At 38.1% G+C, this 22,525-nt stretch overlaps 1 protein-coding gene and 1 long non-coding RNA gene across 2 annotated transcripts in view; one reads left to right on the top strand and one right to left on the bottom strand.

The window, feature by feature from the left end:
• The window catches only part of dnah10 (dynein axonemal heavy chain 10), a 103,152-nt gene that overhangs the window by 52,626 nt on the left and 28,001 nt on the right, over positions 1 to 22,525 (bottom strand). Inside the window, exons 23-34 of the mRNA XM_049470610.1 lie at positions 16,364 to 16,542; positions 14,620 to 14,831; positions 12,360 to 12,516; positions 11,266 to 11,499; positions 9,988 to 10,110; positions 8,850 to 9,083; positions 7,784 to 8,007; positions 6,276 to 6,545; positions 4,174 to 4,357; positions 3,224 to 3,358; positions 1,958 to 2,110; positions 859 to 1,047 (exon numbers count right to left, since the gene is read on the bottom strand). Of these exons, the coding sequence (XP_049326567.1) occupies positions 859 to 1,047; positions 1,958 to 2,110; positions 3,224 to 3,358; positions 4,174 to 4,357; positions 6,276 to 6,545; positions 7,784 to 8,007; positions 8,850 to 9,083; positions 9,988 to 10,110; positions 11,266 to 11,499; positions 12,360 to 12,516; positions 14,620 to 14,831; positions 16,364 to 16,542 (2,294 nt within the window). The remainder of the gene's footprint in view (positions 1 to 858; positions 1,048 to 1,957; positions 2,111 to 3,223; positions 3,359 to 4,173; positions 4,358 to 6,275; positions 6,546 to 7,783; positions 8,008 to 8,849; positions 9,084 to 9,987; positions 10,111 to 11,265; positions 11,500 to 12,359; positions 12,517 to 14,619; positions 14,832 to 16,363; positions 16,543 to 22,525) is intronic.
• Positions 17,363 to 20,814, top strand: LOC111190948 (uncharacterized). The gene is made up of 2 exons (XR_007428925.1): positions 17,363 to 17,658; positions 20,253 to 20,814. It is a non-coding gene; the product is annotated as an uncharacterized LOC111190948 (long non-coding RNA).

A 22,525-nucleotide genomic window follows, 5' to 3' on the forward strand; every position in this document is an offset into this window, starting at 1 on the left:
CATATGTCTTAATTTGTCCCTTATTGAGCCATTGCAGTTTACATTCACATTTGCATAAGTTGAAGCTATACGCTTTAACTAAGCACCCAATTTTGCTTCTCTGTAAACTATCTGCATTGTGATAACTGATAATGAGCAGTTTCTGGGGATTATAATAATTATTAATGCTCACTATTACTTTTTCTTAATAAATGCACACTTAACTCAACCTGCTTTTTCCTCTCTGATCCAGCTGGCAGGGATATCAATGTGATTTCTTTGTGCATACTCAAATTTGTTGGTCTAAAATTAAGAATGTCACATAGTTTTAGGGAAAAAATTTAAAAATACAATGTAAAATTACAAAGAAATAATATGTTCATAAGTGCGAGTGAGTTGTACCCCAGGCCCTTTGGCACAAATCAACCCAACCCCACTATTTTGGAAAAAATGCATCATCCAGTAGTTTTGGGCAAACATCATGCTAGCTGTATAGACTCATATTGTAGCATTAACAAAGTACTAAAACATGTGTGAAGTGTTTTTAAACTTGTCTAAAACTGCTCAGACACAACAATCAAAACTCCTTGATCATAAAAATTATACTTTGAAAGTTTTTTTAAACTTAAATGTGCTTATCTCTCATGCAATGAGGCTCTATTCTTTGCAGGATGAGTAAAGTGGCTGACTTTTCAAAAATGTTTGGTCACATGACTAATTTCTTCTGTGGTTCCCTAGAAACAGGGGGTGGCACAACTTCCCCACTGGCACAAATCACCCCACTTTCCTATACTGCATATTCTGTAGCATCCTACAGCATATTTCACTACAAGAAAACATCAGAAAGTACTTTTACAGGACTGAGATTGTGACAGTCACCTTGGCCAAGAGGAATCCCTCAGAGAAGAGCATGATCTCACAGATCTGCTGCAGGTCAGGAACGATAACCACCACCGGCCGGAACAGAGCCTTCACCGACTCCGGCAGCTCGGTGCGCCCGGCGTAGCCCGGGTTCATCGTGATGAAGATTCCCATTCTGGAGTCCAAGCTGATCTCCTGACCCTCAAACTGCCAATCAGCAAGATAGATACGAAAAAAAAAACACAATATGAAATAATTCGAGCATTCCATTGTATCTTCTATTGTATACTAGCATTATACTTTACCATTACACTACAGTACAACAAAATTTTCCTTCCACTATAATATTTATTTTAAAAAATGTGTTTTATAATAAATGTATTATTGATTTTTATGAAAAATGTTTTACTTTGTGAATACACATCACTCTGTGTAATTATATAGCAGGGTTCATACACTTTTTAACCAATAAAATTCCATTATTGTTTCATGACTTTTTAATGCCGTCAAGGCAAATCTTTATGATCATACGATTTTTAAAACAGTGCAGACAATAAAACCAACAATCAACTAAAATTATAATTGAAATTGATTAAAATAGGCCTAAAATGAATCTGACACACAGTCTTTAATAATAAAATGTGTTTCAGATCCTGAGAGCTCCATTATGTAGGGCTAAATTACTGAATTAATTCTGAGCTGATGTACTTTTTATTTTTTTAGTAAGATTTGTAAAAGTTGCAATATATTTTTTTCTATTTACAATGGTATGGTCTGTTATCTCATCTAGGTAGCACTTAAACTGTAAAAGAGAAATTAAAGTGAAACTAAAATAAAGGTAAAACTTGCTTTGAACCATTTCTTGGTCATCTGTTTTTTTTAATTAGGGAAAAAACGAAATTCGTCCAGTTCTATAGCATAGCAACCGCCTAGCAACCATCTAAAAACACCATAGTAGCCACCAGAAAGTGCCTGCCAGCTGTAAAAATACCCTGATGCAGTTTTCCAAACAAGGATTAAGTCTAGTCCTAGACTGTATTTTCCTTTCAATATAAAATTTCCCGTTAAAATAAACACTGTTTGATCCAAAGCTAGTTTTTATCCCTGCTGGACTCACCTGGAACCTCTTGAGCTGCAGTATGAGAGCGTTGCGGATGGTCTGGATCTGGGAGGAGATGACGGACAGCACTGAGGCGTCTATACGGTTGAACTCGTCAAAGCAGCCCCAGGCTCCACACTGAGCCAGACCCGAGAAGATCTTCCCCACCGCCTGAGAAAAATATAATAAAAATTTATAAAAACAGAAATAAACCAGCACAGAAATAGTCCTAGTCCACGTGATGAGCTGAACACTTTAGAAAACCTCTAACGAATAGGTAAGTAATTAGGTACAACCCATTACCCATTGGATAATAATCACAGCAGGGGTGATAAATATATGTTTCAGCTGGCAACGATGTATTTAACCTAATCTAACTGATGCAGGGAGTAGCTTCTCATTTGTTGTTTCCAACCACATGGAAAAACTCAACAAATTATTGCATGCTCGCTGCTGGGTGGCAAAACCTGTAAAGCTAAGCTAAGCTAATCTAAGTAAACAAAAACGTAATTGAAAAATATATATTTTAAAGTAAAACGAGTGCTGGATGTTAATCTACACAGATTTTTCTCCCGAAAACTGTTTATTTGGTTGAGTAAAGCTCTTCCGTATATATACAGTAAGCACAGATTTCCAGATTTATACTAAGGCTGGGTGCAGCAGCATTAGCATTAGCAGATAACCGCTAATGCCGCCCAACAGCGCTACACTGAGCAACCCTGAGTGTTCCGGTAAGCCAGGGTGATATTAGCTAGTGGTTCTTTCCATGTAGCTTGTTTTAACACTGTAAACACACAGACTACAGTCTGATATACTACCCTCTGAATGGAGAAAGAGCTAGCGCTTTGTGTTGTTAGCGGATAATGCTAATGCTGCTCCAGCAGTGCTAGCCAAGGTTAGCAGCAGGCTACAGGTCGATAATACTCACCTCTGAGCGGCTAACGCTATTACTACTCAAGTCCTAATGCTGCAGAAACTTCACTGAAACTCCTACTGAGTGTCTTTACTGCACCTTAATACCTGACTGGTAGAATTTATATAAAAGGTGCACCAGATTATAAGGTAAACTGTCGATTTTTGGGAAAATTAATGGATTTTAAGAGCAATAAGTGTGAAAAATACGATAATAAAATCGGATTAATAAATCACTATTAAATAGTGGAAGGACATTGGGGAAAATCATCATCATCTTAATTAATACATTTTATTCTACTCTTATCTTGTCATGGTGTGTGCTAAACTTATGATCAATCTGTTTCAGTGGATGATTGATCTATTGATTACCATGTAGTCCATGCCCTCTCCACAGTTGGTGACCACACACAGCAGCCCCAGAGCTTTAGCCAGATCTTTAGTGGACTCGGTTTTCCCTGTTCCTGCAGGTCCGGCTGGAGCTCCACCCAGATACATAGACAGAGCCTGCAGACAGCAGATTATACAGTTTTTACACTATACTGTATACAGTCAGATATTAGATTTATACAATAATAGAGGTCATTAATAGATTTAGGTTTAAAGTTAGGAAACCTTCTGTAGATATCAATCCCCCAAAGAGCTTGATCTCTTGAGTCTCCTTATAATTCTAAGTAGATGGCAGTTAGACAGTCGCTCCACTCTAGAGCTCTGAAAATTGTCAATGCGTTTTCTTTTATTTTATGACTATTAACACTGTAGATTCTCACTGAAGCATCAAAACTATGAATGAACACATGTGGAGTTTTATGTACTTAACAAAAAATGAGCTGAACCTCCACAGTCACCGGACCTGAACCCAATCCAGATTTGAGGTTTGGGGTGAGCTGGAGCACAGAGTGAAGAAGACAAAGGAGCAACAAGTGCTAATAAACACCTCTGGGAACTCCTTCCTTCCACCTCTTGACTGAAGCTCTTAGAGAGAATGATGCCAAGAGTGTGCAAAGCAGTAATCAGAGCAAAGGGGGCTATTTTGAAGAAACTAGAATATAAAACATGTTTTTTTGTTAAGTACATAAAACTCCACATGTGTTCATTCATAGTTTTGATGCTTTCAGTGAGAATCTACAATGTAAATAGTCATGAAAATAAAGAAAACGCATTAAAAAAGAGAAGGTGTGTCCAAACTTTTGGGCTGTACTGTATACAGTTCTGTGTTTGTGAAAATGTGTGTCTGTTTGTATACAGTCTCCTGAGAATTTCACAGTTCTTGATCAGCCTTACGGTCTAACTGCTTATAATTATAGATGGCTGATCGTTACCTGTGTGAGTGTGAGGTAGATGCGATCGGTGAGCGGGGTGATGACCAGCCGGCCATTCAGGCCCATGTACTCGTAGCCGTAGGAGAACTCAGCAGAACACTGACGCACAAACAGGTCGTCTGGCTTCTTATCCCAGTAGAAGCGCAGCTGACTCTCCCACTCAAACTCACCAGCATCTGTAATACTGCACACAACAGCAGTGGAGATACTCAAAGTCAAAGTCAAAGTCAAAGTCAAAGTGGTTTTTATTGTCATTTCAGCTATATACAGAGTACACAGTGAAACGAAACAACGTTCCTCCAGGGACCATGGTGCACATAAACACAGTGTAGACAGAACAATAGTGCAACAGTACAAAAGTGCAGACAGACAATACAACACAATACAGACAAAGAATAATAAATAACAAGACAGTGTGCAAATTTTGCAGTGTGCAAAAAAGACCAGTGAGGTAGTAATTACTCTATTACACAGTGTGCAATAGAGTGTAAATTAATCAGCTAATGAATACATCTGGAGTGTTTTTATTGTTTGAACATTATAAACTGGCTCAAGTTAACTTTTATCAGTAGTTAGCTAACCTAGCTTTATGCACCACTAGCTGTGTTAGCCTAAGCTAAACCTGTTATACCGGCTGTATGACAGCTGAACCAGTTGGCATACTAGCTTCCATGCTGCAGCACCGCTCGTTTGCTGTTGTGCATTGGAAACACAGATACCATGACAAACAGCATAGTTCAAACAGTGCTTTAACTCAGCATGTTTCCTTAATATCTGATGATACACCCTGATCATTTTATCATTTACTACTGAAAATATAATACTTATTGGCTTTAATTAGTGTCTTGGGAATTTTTTTTTCCGAACAAACCGAACCAACTCCAATTCCACAGCTCTGAGAATAGCATCCTCCTGATTACAGAGAGTTTTCTGCTCCAACTTAATTCAATTAAAAGGTCTTCTAACATTTTTCTCGGTCTGGTCAATAATGCATATTGAGTTGTGCTTTAAAAACATAAGTAAATGATCTGCAGTTAAAATGTATAAAATATTTTGTAACTCTGTGGCTCTTTCCCTACAGTTTTTTTTTTACTGTTTATTCTCAACTTCAAGTTAAATCATCCCCTATAACATGAAAGAGCTTCTATATTCTCAGACTCCTGACTATGGTTTGATGCTATTATGAGCCTTTTAATCAGTTAATCCACAATTTCAGTACATATAAAATTTAACTATGATTCAGTTTTATAATGATTCACTAGGGGATGATTAGTTTAATTTATATTTCATATTTCAGCATGGTTTGATTTAGTTTATTCATAGTTAAATCTCAAAAGTAACATTTTCTTTTCTTTTAGGATCAATTTTGTTTATACATAATGAAAATATAACATATTATACATCTTTTTACACAAGTTATAATAATGAAGGTCTATATTCTATATAAAACATGTTCATGATGTTTTTTACACAAAATCACTCTCTCAGATCTTACTAGTTCTATTCTTAGCAGTTTCAGTCTCTTTCAAAATGGGCCATTTACAGGCTCTGTCACTTTTATGCAAATAAGTTTCTACTGGCCACGCCCTATGTTTACTCTGACTGTAAAAAGTTAACAAGTTAGTTCATGTGTAACAGAGATAGAAGCCCAAAACTCTTAATTATTTGTCACGAACAGTAGCTACAGATCCCTCCCTCAGACGAAGTCTGCTGGCTAATTCTGCTCTGTTTGACCGAGTTGAATGAAACCAAAATGAATGAAAATAATCAAGAAACATATGATTCCTGCAGCAAACTCTTTCAGCTGGTTGATAGAAAATGTATGGATGGATTTTTTGGCGCTTGAAGTGTTCATAGGGGCATTCGATACCCAGTGGAAATACAAAAGCAGGTAAAAAGTGAGTTTTGCATAATATGTCCCCTTTAATCCCCAATCAATTAAATTTCGTTGATGGGGTTTCAACTTGTGATCTCCTAAGAGTCTTTAAAAAGTAGGCAGTTAGACAGCCGCTCCACTCTAGAATTTCTGACTAAACTAAAATACTAAAATACTTAAAGTCAATAGTAACACAACAGCCAATAGCACTGTGTATATCTCGTACCTGTCTCTCACGAAGCTGTCCACGATGTCCCTGGCATGGACGTCGATGATGAGGACAGTGTTGAGTTTGCGTCGGTCGTTCTTCTTCAGAGGCTGAGTGATGCGTCTCACCAGGTTATCGATCTGTTGGTGCATCTTCTTGGCGTATTGTTTCATAGCCTGCTTCTCGCCGGAGCTCATCTTCTGGAAAACGTCCTCCACCTCCCACGTCCACCACACCTGGTTCCCTGCCAGCACCACCATGCCCTGGTAGTCCAGCATCCAGTCCACCCTGACCCACAAACAGCAAGTTTTTATTACTAATAAATATATATATACCATTTTTTGCACTATAAGGTGCACCTAAAATCCTTCAGTTTTCCCCTAAAAAATCGACAATGCAACTTACAATCCGGTGCTCCTTATGTATAAATTCTATCAGTCAGGTATTGAGGAGCAGTAAAGCCACGTTTCGCTGAAGTACAGCATTATAAGAGGGAGTTTTCAGTGAAGTTTCTCCAGCACCAAAGCTAGAGCAGCACTAGCATTAGCCAATAAATGCAGTACTAGCTCTTTCACCGTTCAGAGTTCAGTATTAACAGCCTGTAGCCTGTTGCTAACCCCGGATAGCAATAATGCCAATGCTGCTGCACCCAGCCTTAGTATACATCTGGAAATCTAAGCTTACTGTAAATAAACGGAAGCGCTTTACTCACCCAAATAAACAGTTTTCAGGAGAAAGATTGTAGATGTGTAGATTAACATCCAGCGCTTATTTGACTTGTTTGAAAATGCTTTTTTTTAAGAATTACAGTTTTGTTTACTTAGCATAGTTTTACATAACTTAGTTACCCCCACATCACCCAGCGATGAGACCTGCTGAATTAGAAGGAAAACATGGCGACACCCCTGTTCCGTACTAGTGTAGCTTAAAATGCACCTTATAATCCGGTGCGTCTTATAGTCTGTAAAATACTGTATATATATATACAGCTTTGAAAAAAATTCTCTGATTTTACCACATAGAAAACCTCTGGAATATAATCAAGAGGAAGATGGATGATCACAAGCCATCAAACCACCAAACTGAACTGCTTGCATTTTTGCACCAGGAGTAAAGCAGCATAAAGTTATCCAAAAGCAGTGTGTAAAACTGGTGGAGGAGAACATGATGCCAAGATGCATAAAAAAACAGGGTTATTCCACCAAATATTGATTTTTGAACTCTTAAAACTTTATGAATATGAACTTGTTTTCTTTGCATTATTTGAGTTCTGAAAGCTCTGCATCTTTTTTTTTTGTTATTTCAGTCATTTCTCATTTTCTGTAAATAAATGCTCTAAATAACAATATTCTTATTTGGAATTTGGGAGAAATGTTGTCTGTAGTTTATAGAATAAAACAACAATGTTCATTTTACTCAAACATAAAATAGCAAAATCAGAGAAACTGATTCAGAAACTGAAGTGATCTCTTTATTATGACCACTGCTATTATTATGCTTTAATACTGATTTGATTATTAATGTACCTGCTCTTCTTTTGACAGTAGTAAAAGATAGCCTCCTTGGTGATGAGTCTGTTGGTTCTCCTCATCTCCAGCAGAACCGCAGTCATCCAGTCCTCCACCCGACCCTCTGCAGGAACAGGCTGCTTCAGCTCCATCACCTCCCCCTCCGCCGACACCAGCGCCCCCGCCACCGTCTCCCCGTTCGTCCCGGAGTCGAAACGCAGAGACGCAATGTTGTCGTACATCTGAGCAGGAACAGAAAAAAAACACCATCAATATCAGTATCACGATACTGAATATATGACAAGGTAAACTCTTCACAATATTTTATGGCATCTGTTACTGTTACTAAAGGATAAAATACTTCTAAATAACCAAATACCAGGAATTATGGATTTATTATTTAACGCAGGTTTATTAATCATATTCATTTAGGGATTAAAGCGCCACCAAGTGAAGTTATGAAGCAGTAACAGTGACTTCAGTAAGTCTAAATGGAGGGTGAGTCTTAGAGAGTTTAGAGTTTATGTTCAATATATACAGCTCTGTAAAAAATAAAGTTTATGTTTGAGTAAAATGAACATTGTTGTTTTATTATATAAACTACAGACAACATTTCTCTCAAATTCCAAATAAAAATATTCTCATTTAGAGCATTTATTTACAGAAAATGAGAAATGACTGAAATAACAAAAAAAGATGCAGAGCTTTCAGACCTCAAATAATGCAAAGAAAACAAGTTCATATTCATAAAGTTTTAAGAGTTCAGAAATAATTAATATTTGGTGGAATAACCCTGGTTGGTTTTTAATCAGTTTTTTTTCATGCATCTTGGCATCATGTTCTCCTCCACCAGTCTTACACACTGCTTTTGGATAACTTTATGCTGCTTTACTCCTGGTGCAAAAATTCAAGCAGTTCAGTTTGGTGGTTTGATGGCTTGTGATCATCCATCTTCCTCTTGATTATATTCCAGAGGTTTTTAATTTGGTAAAATCAAAGAAACTCTATACGTTAAAAAAAAAAAATCTATACGTTTGAAATTTCATGATATATCGCTTATCCTTTATTCTCTGCTTCTCGATACCTTGATCATGTGCTCCTGGACGCAGGCCGGCTCACTGCTTCCCAGAATGCTCAGCAGCTCGTCGTCGGAGATGAAGAAGAAGCGAGGGAAGGCATTGCGTTTGGAGTCCAGGTAATCGTTCAGACTCTTCTGGCAGCGCTCCAATCCATCACTCAGGTTCTGCAGGTCGGACAGGCGATTTGGAACCAGACAGCACCTCTTAATTCCTGGATCCCTCACCGTGTCTGACATGATCTGAGGACAAGAGAACAACCGTAAGTGGTGAGACTCACCATGAGCCAGATTCTGATTGGCTAACAGCACTGTGAGGTAGAAGAAGAACAACAGCTAAAAACATTTTAAAATAAAGACATTTTTACACTAATAACAGTCTTTACAACATGTGTAATAATGCCCTGCTAAGTGCAGTTCAGACACTGACCTAGTCTTAGAGTCTCTGTAAAACACCAAATCCACCGGAGATCCTATTTAAACCTATAGTTACACACAGAGGTGGGCAGTCCAGATCCAGAAAGTAAAAATCCATTTTTCAAAAATGATTTTTTTTTTTACTTTTAACTAGTGTAAACAGAACTGTTCTAAACATCTCTACACCTACTTATCTCAATAGTACTTGGCTGGTGGTGGTTTTCCTCCATAGACTAATTCTAACCATTTGTTTCTTAGCTGTGAATTACTGGGTAAAGTATATAAACACTGATGTGTTATTCACACAAATAACACAGGAATGAACTGCATGCTGTTCCTAGCGCTGTTAGTTATCATCTATCTGATGAGACGGAGTCGCCGCCCGGCTTCAGCTCTGCCTGTGGGCGGTCCCGAGCCGAGGTGGGCGGGGCCATGAATACTAATTCACGGGTTGATGTAGACACGGTGCTTTTCCTGATCGACTGGTTTTTCTGAATATTTTCCTTTACCAGCTGCTGCAGAGAATGAGGAAGAGTTTCATGTTTAAATCTTTCTGTAAAGCACTTTGAGTTGCCTCTGTGTGTAAAAGGTGCTATACAAATAAACTTTCTAGACATTAGAGACAGTTACTCAAACAAAAGCAAGATTAACTATTTTTAAGCTCCCTGATTTCAGCAGAAATAATGATTAAACGTGTGCCTTTTGTCATACTTTTGTCTGTATGGTGTACCTTTTTAAACATTTTATCAATGTGGTCAAACTTCTTGGCTTCTTCTGGCAGCTGAGATCGGATATCTCCTCCAATGAAGATGCTCTCCAGGTACATCCACTTCCTCTGCACCAACATCCACACCTGGAGAGATTCAGAAGAGGACAATATCCCATAATAAGTATCAGTTCTCATAATTTTCACATATTTCCCAATTAACCCACCCAGACTCTGACTCTGTTGATGATGTTGAAGCAGCATGACGAACTGTACTCTCTCTCAGACTCCGGCTGCTGATGCAGGATCAGCATGACCTACTGTACTCTCTCTCTCTCTCTCTCTGTGACTCTGGCTGCTGATGCTGAAGCAGCATGACCTACTGTACTCTCTCTCTCTCTCTCTCAGACTCTGGCTGCTGATGGAGAAGCAGCATGACGAACTGTACTCTCTCTCAGACTCCGGCTGCTGATGGAGAAGCAGCATGATCTACTGTACTCTCTCTCTCTCTCTCTCTCAGACTCTGGCTGCTGATGGAGAAGCAGCATGACCAACTGTACTCTCTCTCTCTCTCTCTCAGACTCCGGCTGCTGATGGAGAAGCAGCATGATCTACTGTACTCTCTCCCCCTCTCTCTCTCTCTCAGACTCCGGCTGCTGATGCTGAAGCAGCATGACCTACTGTACTCTCTCTCTCTCTCTCTCTCTCTCAGACTCCGGCTGCTGATGGAGAAACAGCATGACCTACTGTACTCTCTCTCTCTCTCAGACTCCGGCTGCTGATGGAGAAACAGAATGACCTACTGTACTCTCTCTCTCTCTCTCTCAGACTCTGGCTGCTGATGGAGAAACAGCATGACCTACTGTACTCTCTCTCTCTCTCTCTCAGACTCCGGCTGCTGATGGAGAAGCAGCATGACCTATTGTACTCTCTCAGACTCCGAAGGAACATGAACTACTGTACTCTCTCTCTCAGACTCCGGCTGCTGATGGAGAAGCAGCATGCCCTACTGTACTCTCTCTCAGACTCTGGCTGCTGATGGAGAAGCAGCATGATCTACTGTACTCTCTCTCTCTCTCTCTCAGACTCCGGCTGCTGATGGAGTAGCAGCATGATCTACTGTACTCTCTCTCTCTCTCTCTCTCTCTCTCTCTATCAGACCCAGATATATACCTTTTTCACACGTTCGTGTTGGTTTTAAGTAGCATTAAGGGATTTACCGTTGTGTTCTAATACATCACATGAATACATATTAATTACATATTAAATGGTAAGAAAATATAAAAAAATAAGAAAATATACCTCAATAACTTCACTGATGAGAGACAGGTTCTTCTCCCACTGCTGGATGACGTTCAGGAACGGCCCGATGAAGCGACTACCCGCCATGCTCTGCAGGTTCACGGCATTATCATCCAGATTCTGCTGAATCTCGTCCACAGAACCCAGGATGTAGCCGCGCTCCTGAGTGCCTTTAAAGTAGCGCTGCACGCTGAACTTCATCACCTCCCACGTGTCCACCACCTCCTTCACACCCTGTGGAGAACCAATCAAAGACCAATCTTTCAATAAATAAAGTCTGTAACTTTAACAATAATACTAATATCAAATACTAATATTACCAAACACACGACAGGAAGTGTTCTTCTGCCAAGTGAATTACTAAATATATTTATTAATTTAGTAATTTAATATTCACCAATGTAAAAAAACTATTTTTTTTATAAAGTTGGAAAAATTTAATTTTAGAAAAAAAAAATAGAAAAATAAAAGACAAAATATAAAAGAGAGAGAGCAAACAACACAAGCAAACAATAAAACAAAAACGGAAACAACAAAGAAACACAGAGTACATAAAGACTGGCAGAAAGAAAGAAACAAGCAACCCGACTGACGAAAAACGCACAGGAACCCACAAGAAACACTGAAACAAGAGACTATATATATACACATTGAAGTGACAAGAAACACCTGGGACAGGAAACAAGGGGGCAAATCTTAAAATGAACACAGCCAAAAAATGAGACACGGGAAGAACAGGGCCACCTGCAGGGAAAGGGTAAATAGACAAATAGGAGGGCAGGAAAACAGAGAGAAAAAGAGAAGAGACACATAATAGAACAAGAATATGATGAAGTCCTTTTAAAAAATGAATATTAAAATGATTATTGAAAAGATCTGGTCTTTTTGTGCATATCTGGGAATCTATTTTGTTTGTTTTATCTTTTGTTTGTGTACCATTGTGCTTTGTTCTGCTGCTGTATTTGTTTTGTAATAATTCTAATGCATTCTTAAAATGTACCCCAAAAATATCCCATAAAAATAACTTTTCTTTTTAAAAAATGCAAAAAATTACACATTAGAAATGAAAATGATCGATGTAACAGCAGATTTACCTTCTCTATGCTGAGCTCTTTGACAGCGGAGGTGACGATGTCTCCGATGACGTTTCCATGCTTCTGCAGCTCCATGGCGAACATGTTCTCCAGTGTGAATGTCTCTGGGTTCATCTCAAAGCTGGTACCAGTGCGCTCCATCAGCTCCTTCCAGTGCCTGAGAGGAAACAACCAATCAAATAAACAATGCTGTGTTTTTAAAGAGTTGCACTGGGCACTGATGAGATAAATGTATGGTTAGAATAACACGGCTTAAAGATATAAATTCATCATTAGAATAGCAGTGCTGTGGTAAATTTACAATTTTAATAGCACTGCTGGGGTAAATGTATGAATAGAACAGAACTGGTGTGGTAAATGTATGATTAGAATAGCACTGCTGAGGTAAATGTATGATTAGAATGGAACTGCTGAGATGAATTTATAATTAGGATAGCACTGCTGAAGGGAAATATATGATTAGAATAGCACTGTTGAGGTAAATGTATAATTAGAATAGCACTGCTGAGGTAAAAGCATGATTAGAATAGCACTGCTAAGGTACATTTATGATTTGAATAGCACTGTCGATGTAAATTCATGATTAAAACAACACTGCTGAGGTAACTTTATGATTTGGATAGCATAGCTGAGGTAAATGTGTGATTAGAAAGAACTGTTGAGGTAAATGCATGATTAGAATAGCACTGCTAAGGTACATTTATGATTTGAATAGCACTGTCGATGTAAATTCATGATTAAAACAACACTGCTGAGGTAACTTTATGATTTGCATAGCATAGCTGAGGTAAATATGTGATTAGAAAGAACTGTTGAGGTAAATGCATGATTAGAATAGCACTGCTAAGGTACATTTATGATTTGAATAGCACTGTCGATGTAAATTCATGATTAAAACAACACTGCTGAGGTAACTTTATGATTTGCATAGCATAGCTGAGGTAAATATGTGATTAGAAAGAACTGTTGAGGTAAATGCATGATTAGAATAGCACTGCTAAGGTACATTTATGATTTGAATAGCACTGTCGATGTAAATTCATGATTAAAACAACACTGCTGAGGTAACTTTATGATTTGCATAGCATAGCTGAGGTAAATGTGTGATGAGAAAGAACTGTTGAGGTAAAAGCATGATTAGAATAGCACTGCTAAGGTACATTTATGATTTGAATAGCACTGTCGATGTAAATTCATGATTAAAACAACACTGCTGAGGTAACTTTATGATTTGCATAGCATAGCTGAGGTAAATGTGTGATTAGAAAGAGCTGTTGAGGTAAATGCATGATTAGAATAGCACTGCTAAGGTACATTTATGATTTGAATAGCACTGTCGATGTAAATTCATGATTAAAACAACACTGCTGAGGTAACTTTATGATTTGCATAGCATAGCTGAGGTAAATGTGTGATTAGAAAGAACTGTTGAGGTAAATGCATGATTAGAATAGCACTGCTAAGGTACATTTATGATTTGAATAGCACTGTCGATGTAAATTCATGATTAAAACAACACTGCTGAGGTAACTTTATGATTTGCATAGCATAGCTGAGGTAAATGTGTGATTAGAAAGAACTGTTGAGGTAAAAGCATGATTAGAATAGCACTGCTAAGGTACATTTATGATTTGAATAGCACTGTCGATGTAAATTCATGATTAAAACAATACTGCTGAGGTAACTTTATGATTTGCATAGCATAGCTGAGGTAAATGTGTGATTAGAAAGAACTGTTGAGGTAAATGCATGATTAGAATAGCACTGCTAAGGTACATTTATGATTTGAATAGCACTGTCGATGTAAATTCATGATTAAAACAACACTGCTGAGGTAACTTTATGATTTGCATAGCATAGCTGAGGTAAATGTGTAATTAGAAAGAACTGTTGATGTAAATGTATGATTAGAATAGCACTGCTGAGATAAATGTATGAATAGAACAGAACTGGTGTGGTAAATGTATGATTAGAAAAGCACTACTGAGGTAAATTTATAATTAGAATAGTACTACTGCGGTAAATGTATGATTAGGATAGCACTGCTGAGGTAAATGTATGATTAGAATAGCAGTGCTGAAGTAAATGCATGATTAGAAAGAACTGTTGAGGTAAATGTATGATTAGAACAGCAGTGCTGAAGTAAATGCATGATTAGAATAGCACTGCTGTGGTAAATGTATGATTACAATAGCTCAAATAAGATTTATTGCCCTAAAATGAGCTTAAAATGTGACTTGCTCAGTTTTATGCACGGTACCTGTCCCTCAGCGCCTCGTTCTTCAGGTCCAGCAGTAGGGGCAGAGACTCCTTGAACTCCTTCATGCGTCCCTCGAGGAAGAAGGCTACGGGCATCGCCCTCACGTCCTTCGGCAGCTTCCTCAGACTCTTAATGAAGCCCTCCGTGCCCTCCTGCAGCAGCTGGATGTTCAGATTCACCCACAGAGTCTGAGACCACTCCGTCTTAGCAGCCTGCAAGATAAATACAGATAAACAGCACAATAAATACTAAATAAAGCGACTGCGCTTTATTGAAGGAAGGATGGATTGAGTTACGTATTGCAAGATTTTGAAAGGCCAACAACCTCCTTCCCTCAGTAAGAACATTGAAGATGGGTCATGGCTGGGTCTTCCAGCATGACAATGACCTGAGATGCACCCATTACTCTTTAACTAATGTTTGTAAAACATGGTTTCTTGCTCCATTAAAACAAATCTAATTTAATGCTTTTTAAGACCTTTTTAAGACTTCAATAAATATAATATAATTATATTTAATAATTGATATGTCATAATTTCTTTAGTTTTCTCCCCGGTAATGTTAGCTAACTTTCCGCTGACGTTAATATGTTAGTTAGCTCTCTGCTAACCATAGCTTTATCCCTGGTAACATTAGCAAGCTTGTTTAAGCTAACTAAAGTGAATATGTTGCCTAGCTTGCTTTTTTTAGTTAGAAGTTAGAATGTTAGCTAGTTCGCTGCTAAAGTTAATATGTTAGCTAGTTCGCTGCTAAAGTTAGTATGTTAGCTAGCTCGCCTCTAAAGTTTGTTAGCTTGCCACTAAAGTTAGTATTTTAGCGAGCTTGCCGCTAAAGTTAGTATGTTAGCTAGCTCGTCGCTAAAGTTAGTATGTTAGCTAGCTCGCCGCTAAAGTTAGTATGTTAGCTAGCTCGCCGCTAAAGTTTGCTAGCTTGCCACTAAAGTTAGTATTTTAGCTAGCTTGCCGCTAAAGTTAGTATGTTAGCTAGCTCGCCGCTAAAGTTAGTATGTTAGCTTGCTCGCCGCTAAAGTTTGCTAGCTTGCCACTAAAGTTAGTATTTTACCTAGCTAGCTGCTAATATTAGCTAGCTCTCTGTTAACCTTAATTTTCTCCAAGGATTAGATTTATGATGTTTACTATGGGTCACTATGTTCTCCCACTGGCATTAAACACACCATCTGAAAATTGAAAATGTAATACCTACAGCAAATTTACAGTAAATTTAACACAATTTAAGCCCTTAATTACCCATATTCTTAAATTTAAGACATTGCAAGACTTATTAAGGACCTGCAGGAACCCTGAAGCATGCCTAGCTGCTACTTTTATATACCTATGACCATGAAAATAAGTTATTGGAACACCTGAATTCAGTGATTTACGTATCGCAAGATTTCGCAAAGCCAACAACCTCCTTCCCTCAGTAAGAACATTGAAGGTGAGTTGGGGCTGGGCCTTCCAGCAAGACAATGACCCAAGACCCACCCAAGACACTTTCACTAATGTTTGTAGAAGCACCCAGCATGCATAGCTGCTACTTTTATACACCTGTGACCATGGAAATAAGTAATTGCAACACCTGAATTCAGTGATTTGAAGTGATCCTTACCCTAGTAATAACATTGAAAATGGGTTGTGGCTGGGTCTTCCAGCATGACAATGACCCGAGACACACCCAAGACACACCAAAGGGTTTCGGATGGGTGAGTGAGTAAAGTTCAGGCTGTATCTGGATTCAGTCTCACCTGCTGAGCTTTGTAGACCTCGTAGATCTGCCTCAGGGCTCTCATCTCCCGCTGGACGTTCAGAAGCTCTGGATACGTGGTGATTGGCAGGTCAAACAACTTCTCAGCACCAACCAGATCCTGACGACCCGCCTCTATCTTAGCCAGTTCTTCCTCATAGGTGGCCATCACGGTCAGGCCTGAGCGAGACAGGGGTTATTTAAAAGCTGGTTTATTGGCTTAAAGAAACAAATAACTTTAGTAGTTTAGTAGTTTCTAACAACTTGTAATAAAATAAAAAAAGTGTAACCCTGTTAAAATAATCATCCTGTAGCTGAGCCATTCTGTAGAGTCAGCCGACCCCTCCCACCTTTCTCTCTTTCCCCTCTCCCCACCCTCCTACCTTCACTCTCTACCTTGTGATACCGGGAATTTTGGTATCGATCCGATACCAAGTAAACGCAGGGCCAGTGTGGCCGATATCGATACTGATACCGATACTTTTTAATATTTAAGCTTTATAGATCCAAATGATCCAAATGTTTCACCAAACATTGTAAGTGATAACAAAATACTTTAGTATCACAATCAACATTTTTGTTTAGAAACAATGGAACAGTAACAAAACAAAGTTTAAATATAAAGTAAAAAAAATATAAAAAAAATAAAATAAAAATTCTCCCCTCACTAGACATCTTTTCTAGTTCTTTGTTTCTTTGTTTTAATAGAATTGTCATTTGGAAAAACAATAAAAAATAAGGAATTGTCTTCCTTTCAGTGCAATTCAAATGCAAGTTTTTCTTAAATAAACAGAGTGTAAAAAAATATCACTCAACACTAATCTCCTGAGGTAGAGGCGTGTCGACTCCAGGAGAGCGCTGAGTGGGCGGGGCCAGGCTGAGCCTACCTGCGTGGCGGTTTGGCTGGCTTTGCTGAGCCATGTGACGCATGTGCAGCAACAAGAGACCAGAGAGTAGACTGTGGTGAATCTCGTGCGAAGCTGTCAGTGCGTGCGCAGAGAAAAAAGCTTGAATATCGATATTTTTACACGAGTATTGCTCAATACCAATACCAGCGTTGGTATCGATATTATCGATATTTGGATCGATCCGCCCACCTCTACCTTGTACTCTCCCAGAGTGAGTGTGTTTAGAGCAGGTGCAGAGTCGCCATTTTCGGGTGCTGATTTTCAGTTAAAAACGCTGTTAAATCTTCTAAAAGAGACCTAAAATACTTTGTTTCTGTTCTGTTGGTGTATATGAGCCACAAGTTGGATAAACCCTCGTCTGTCTGTTCTATTTTGTGGAGAAACTTCGGTGAGTTCAAATAACACCAGATAAATACAGATTGTAAATGATTCAGTGATGTTTCTGTGTTAAAAAGAGCTTAAAATGTAAAAAAAAGAGAGTTAAAAAGTTATTAAAACAACCGAAGTGTAAATATGTTTTTGTCGAGTTAAAGTGTCCGTTTTTCCTGCTAAAGGTGTAGACTAATACTGCCCTACAAAGCAAAAAGGCAGTAACTGCACAGAGCACCAAACTGAGAAAAATGACCTTAAAGTTATCTTGTTGTCCAGCCCAAGTAGTTGTAGGTAGATTATTGGACATGAGGCAGTATTGTTACTCCATATAACCTTATTCTTTGCAGATATCAGTAATTTTAATATTTTTTTTATTTTACCCCTTTTTTACAGTTACTGTATTTTTGCTTTGTATTAATCCTACTTTCGAAAGTTCCATACCAAGTAAGAAGGCAGTAACTTAATATTCTTCAAAAAACTTTTTTGTCATAGCTAGGGTTTTGTTGTATTTGAGTTGTACTGATTGGAACCATTTGTATCCTGCAAGACAGTGTTGCCACAGCTAATGTAATTAAACCATTTAAGGTGTTAATAGTTCACTCAGATTTTTTTCTGGTGTTTATCACATCTAAAAAAATATAATATTTCCAAGCTGCATCAAGGGCCAAATGAGCAGCGTTCATATTTTTATATGGCCCTATTATGGGAGTGTACTTAGTGTGTATTCTTAGTTAATTTATGTTCATTAATCTCAAACACATCTGAATTATCTGCAATACATAATATACACTAGTTTTAACCTGGATGCAGTGAAATACAAGTTCATCGTCAAAGTTGTTTTTCAAGTTGATTTAAAATGTCATAGCCTACACAAACATACTTTTTCACGGAACCCCCTGTCACCTCAGACTCCGGACCTTCAGAACCTAATACACAAAAGTGATTAATGAAGTGAATACTCAGGATATTTTTTTTTAAAAAATAGATAGAAACGAGTAAATAAGCTTATTTGATATTAATTTAATAAATAGTTACATATACAACTGTCACAAAACAGGGGATAATGAAAGAACAACATTTTATTAAAAAGAACCTTCTGTACATTAATTCGGCCTATGACTAAAATATTGCTTTCATTAGGCCAACACAATAATAAATAAATACCTGTAATAAATAATAAATACATTTGCATCCTTTAAACATGCGTTTTAAATTAGATGAAACCAAACATAATATAAGTAATACACAAATCATTGTGAATATGTAGACTGATATATGTGATCAGGTGTAAATTATATGTCTAAAAAATTTTGTTTTTTATGTCACAAGAGGGCGAAAGAGCACACTAAAGGGCAAACGATGAAATACATACAGTAATCATTTTGATTTGGTCCATTATAACTTAAGGTAAGAGGCTATTTTTTTTCTTTTTTCATGTCTGAAATGGGATGGAAGAAAATGTGCATGACTTGGAGTTGCAGAAGTTAGATTGGGGTTACAGTCAGTTTTACAGAACTGTGTACAGAACCCCCCCTTCTTAACCCCTCCCAGCACAGATCTTTCTGTTGAGGGAGAAAACTCAGATATAAATATAAAGTTCAGCCGTGATATGTGAGGAGCCCAGCCGAGCACAGCACAGAGACCCGGCCACTCGGAGGGACAGTGCCGCTGTGCACACCGTGCTGCGGGCGCAGAAGGCTTGTTAGCCAGCTAGCTTCAGCACGGGTCCAGCACGGAGCCTCACTGTCACTAACACCGACTTACCGGATCTCCGCGCTCGCCGTGAACCTGATCCTAGAGTGAATTTGCGTGTATTGTAAAGTAAGACGTTTTCTTAGATACAGAACATATAATATAAAGTTAGGGAGGATAAACTAGTTTGTAGGGGTGGGGTGGAGAGTGGGAGGGGGCACGGAACGTCTCCGGACAGAAAACAGCTGATAGCGCTGACAGGAACTTTTGTGATACGTTTCTAATCAGTCATAATCATTCGCTGTTGTTACTTACCATACTCCGGATATTTTCTTTTTAATGCCAGTTCTACCATCTTTTTCCCTCTGGATTGGGCCATCGTAACAAGAAAGTGCAGTTTCACAGAGTAAAATTGCAGCGTCAAAAGAGTCCCGCGTGGTGTTCTCTATGGCAACAGTAACATCGCTGTGGCAACAGCGTAATTATTACGTGAAGTGATACAACAAAGAATGACAGTAACTGTCACGCTACAAGGCAAGAATACAGTAATGGCGTTTACTGCCTTTTTGCTTTGCTTTACTAGTAGTTTTTGTAGTTACTGTACAAACACCCACCAATTTTCTCCAAAACGACACACATTTGAGATGAGATATTTTGTTACATGACAAATAATGCTTTGAATGTTACAAAAAACACAATAACTCATTTTCGCCAAAAAATGCAGTTACTGCCTTTTTGCTTTGTAGGGCAGAATAGCGGTTAGCATTAGCGATAGCGGTTAGCATTAGCGTTAGCGATCGGCTTAAATGTGTAAATATGTATGTTAAGTGTCAAATATTGCTGTTAATTTAGTCAGAGACAAGTCTTGATGCATATGGTGTTCTACAGTTTGACTGATGTTAGTGCTATGTCGAACAGGTTGTTTTAATTGATGGGAAAAACGCGCGAACTTTTTGAGTCCAAGATGGCGAGCCAACCCAAGACTACATGTCCTAGAATACTGTGCGAGTGACGTCTGCAGCGTGAGCACGCAAACTGCACCGCTGAGAGAGAGAGAGAGTCAGACCACAGATAAGAGGAGCCAAGCACTTGATACACACGCACACAATCACTAGTCTACCAGGGTAGTGAAGATCTAAATACACATTTCACACACTTTGGGACAAAATTACACACACAAAGGGAAAAGAAGAGGAAGCCTGACAGAACATCGTTTAAACTCAAAGACTGTGACTAAAAGAACACCTTGATATTTATTATTTTTCCTTTGTATTACTGAAACTGGCCATTTTGTGTTTTTTTCCTTAATTGTTTATTTTCTATTTTTAACTGATCAGAGCCCCATTGAACTATTTTTCTTATTTTCATACCCCCCTTCTGCTACTCTAAAACATTTTATTTGTTTATTTTACCAAATACACTTACACAGTAACAACAAATCATTTGTTAATAAATCTAAATTGTTAATTTTTACCCTGTACACTGTGTCCTGTTGCAAATTCTGTCCAAGCCCTCCTTAACGTACCTAGAGCAAGATTTATACTGGTCCATTCCCTGAGATTAAACAGGCCAAATCTATGGGATACTTTCCCCTTAGTAAATGCCATTGTGATAAATCTATTGAAACTAAGTTGACGTAGCTACTAGGGGTGGGAATCGATTACTATCTCACGATTCGATTCGATTCCGATTTTGGGGGCCACGATTCGATTCAAAATCGATTTTTGATTCAAAACGATTTGAATTATAAAAATTTCTGCTTCTGGCTTATGAATCTTATTGAAAAAAAAACCCTCCATAATATACACTGGTCCTGGAGAAGGTAATGTGTTACAAAAACAATAAAATGTGCAGGAATGTGGGTCCTCAGTGACAGAGGAATCACTGGGATATCACAATGACGTTAATGAACAATAAATAAATAATAAATAACACTGCTTTATTACCAGGCTACTAGCGGTGGTGTGTAGGTGACGCTGCTGGGCTGATGTGATGATAGCAGTGGAGCGCTAAAGTTCAGGAGCAGCTGCTGATTAACTAGTTAATTTAAGGCCGTTGTATTTCTTCAGAAAGGGGGCAGGAGGTGGAGAAATTAATTCATATTGTCCATTCCTTAATTCCTCTGTGATGAGGAGCTGAAATTAGCTCTGATTAGCTTATTTTATTTTTCCGTTCCGCCTTAAATGCTGCAGCCTGCTGCCACCTGTAGCGTTATTTAAGGTGGAACTGGAAAGTTAGCTTGTTAGCTAGCTAACAGTTACTGAAACTAACTACTAGCGATCTTTTTTATGCTTGTTATGAAGCATTCTGCCATAAAACATTAAAACTACACGTTAATCTAATGTAATATAGTGCTTGTTCTGCCATCTTACCGGTGATTCTCAAACACCTACGCTCTGTGTGGGTCTGGAAGACCTCGGTTTGAAGGGACAAGCGGGTTGCCAGGTCCAACAAAAATACCCAGCCCAAAATCAGTCTAAAACCCGCCCCTCAGAATCGATTTTGGGACATTTTAAATCGATTCTGAATCGTAGTAAATGAGAATCAAGATTCTTATGTGAATCGATTTTTTGGCACACCTCTAGTAGCTACGGTGTTAATTAAACGTGTGCTACAAAAGTAAAAAGAAAACAAAACTAAAGCTTTAAAAAAGACTTATTTTTACCAGCTTTGACAATGACGATACATTACAATTCAATATATTGCGATCGCTTGATACTGCAAGCAAGACATTACATTACAGTAGATTGCGCTTTTGCTTTTAAACCGAAATTTTAGGAAAACTATTTTTAAGTGTAAAAAAAACGTTGTTTGTCAAAGTAGAACAGCGGGATTTATCGACAGGGTACGACACTGTTCAACAAAATAAACCACTGCCTGATTTATACTATACATATATTATAATATAAATAGATATATAGATTTTAGGGCTGAACGATATTGTAAGAAATTTGTATTGTGATATACCTTGTGGTTATTGTTGATATAAAAAATACAGTAATTTTACCAAATGTCATTGGACGTCAATGATCCAGCACATCATGATATTAATAAATAATACAATCTGTGTATCAATGATTTGAGTAAAATAAATGGTACCACTTTAAAATAAGGCTCCTTTGTAAAGGGCTTATAAATAGTTAATAAGGGGGTTTATTAATGGTTATAAATAAAGTTTTAAGACATTACCT

Source organism: Astyanax mexicanus, chromosome 22 (genome assembly GCF_023375975.1).
Source record: "Astyanax mexicanus isolate ESR-SI-001 chromosome 22, AstMex3_surface, whole genome shotgun sequence".
In the NCBI taxonomy this organism is placed as follows: Eukaryota; Metazoa; Chordata; class Actinopteri; order Characiformes; family Acestrorhamphidae; genus Astyanax; species Astyanax mexicanus.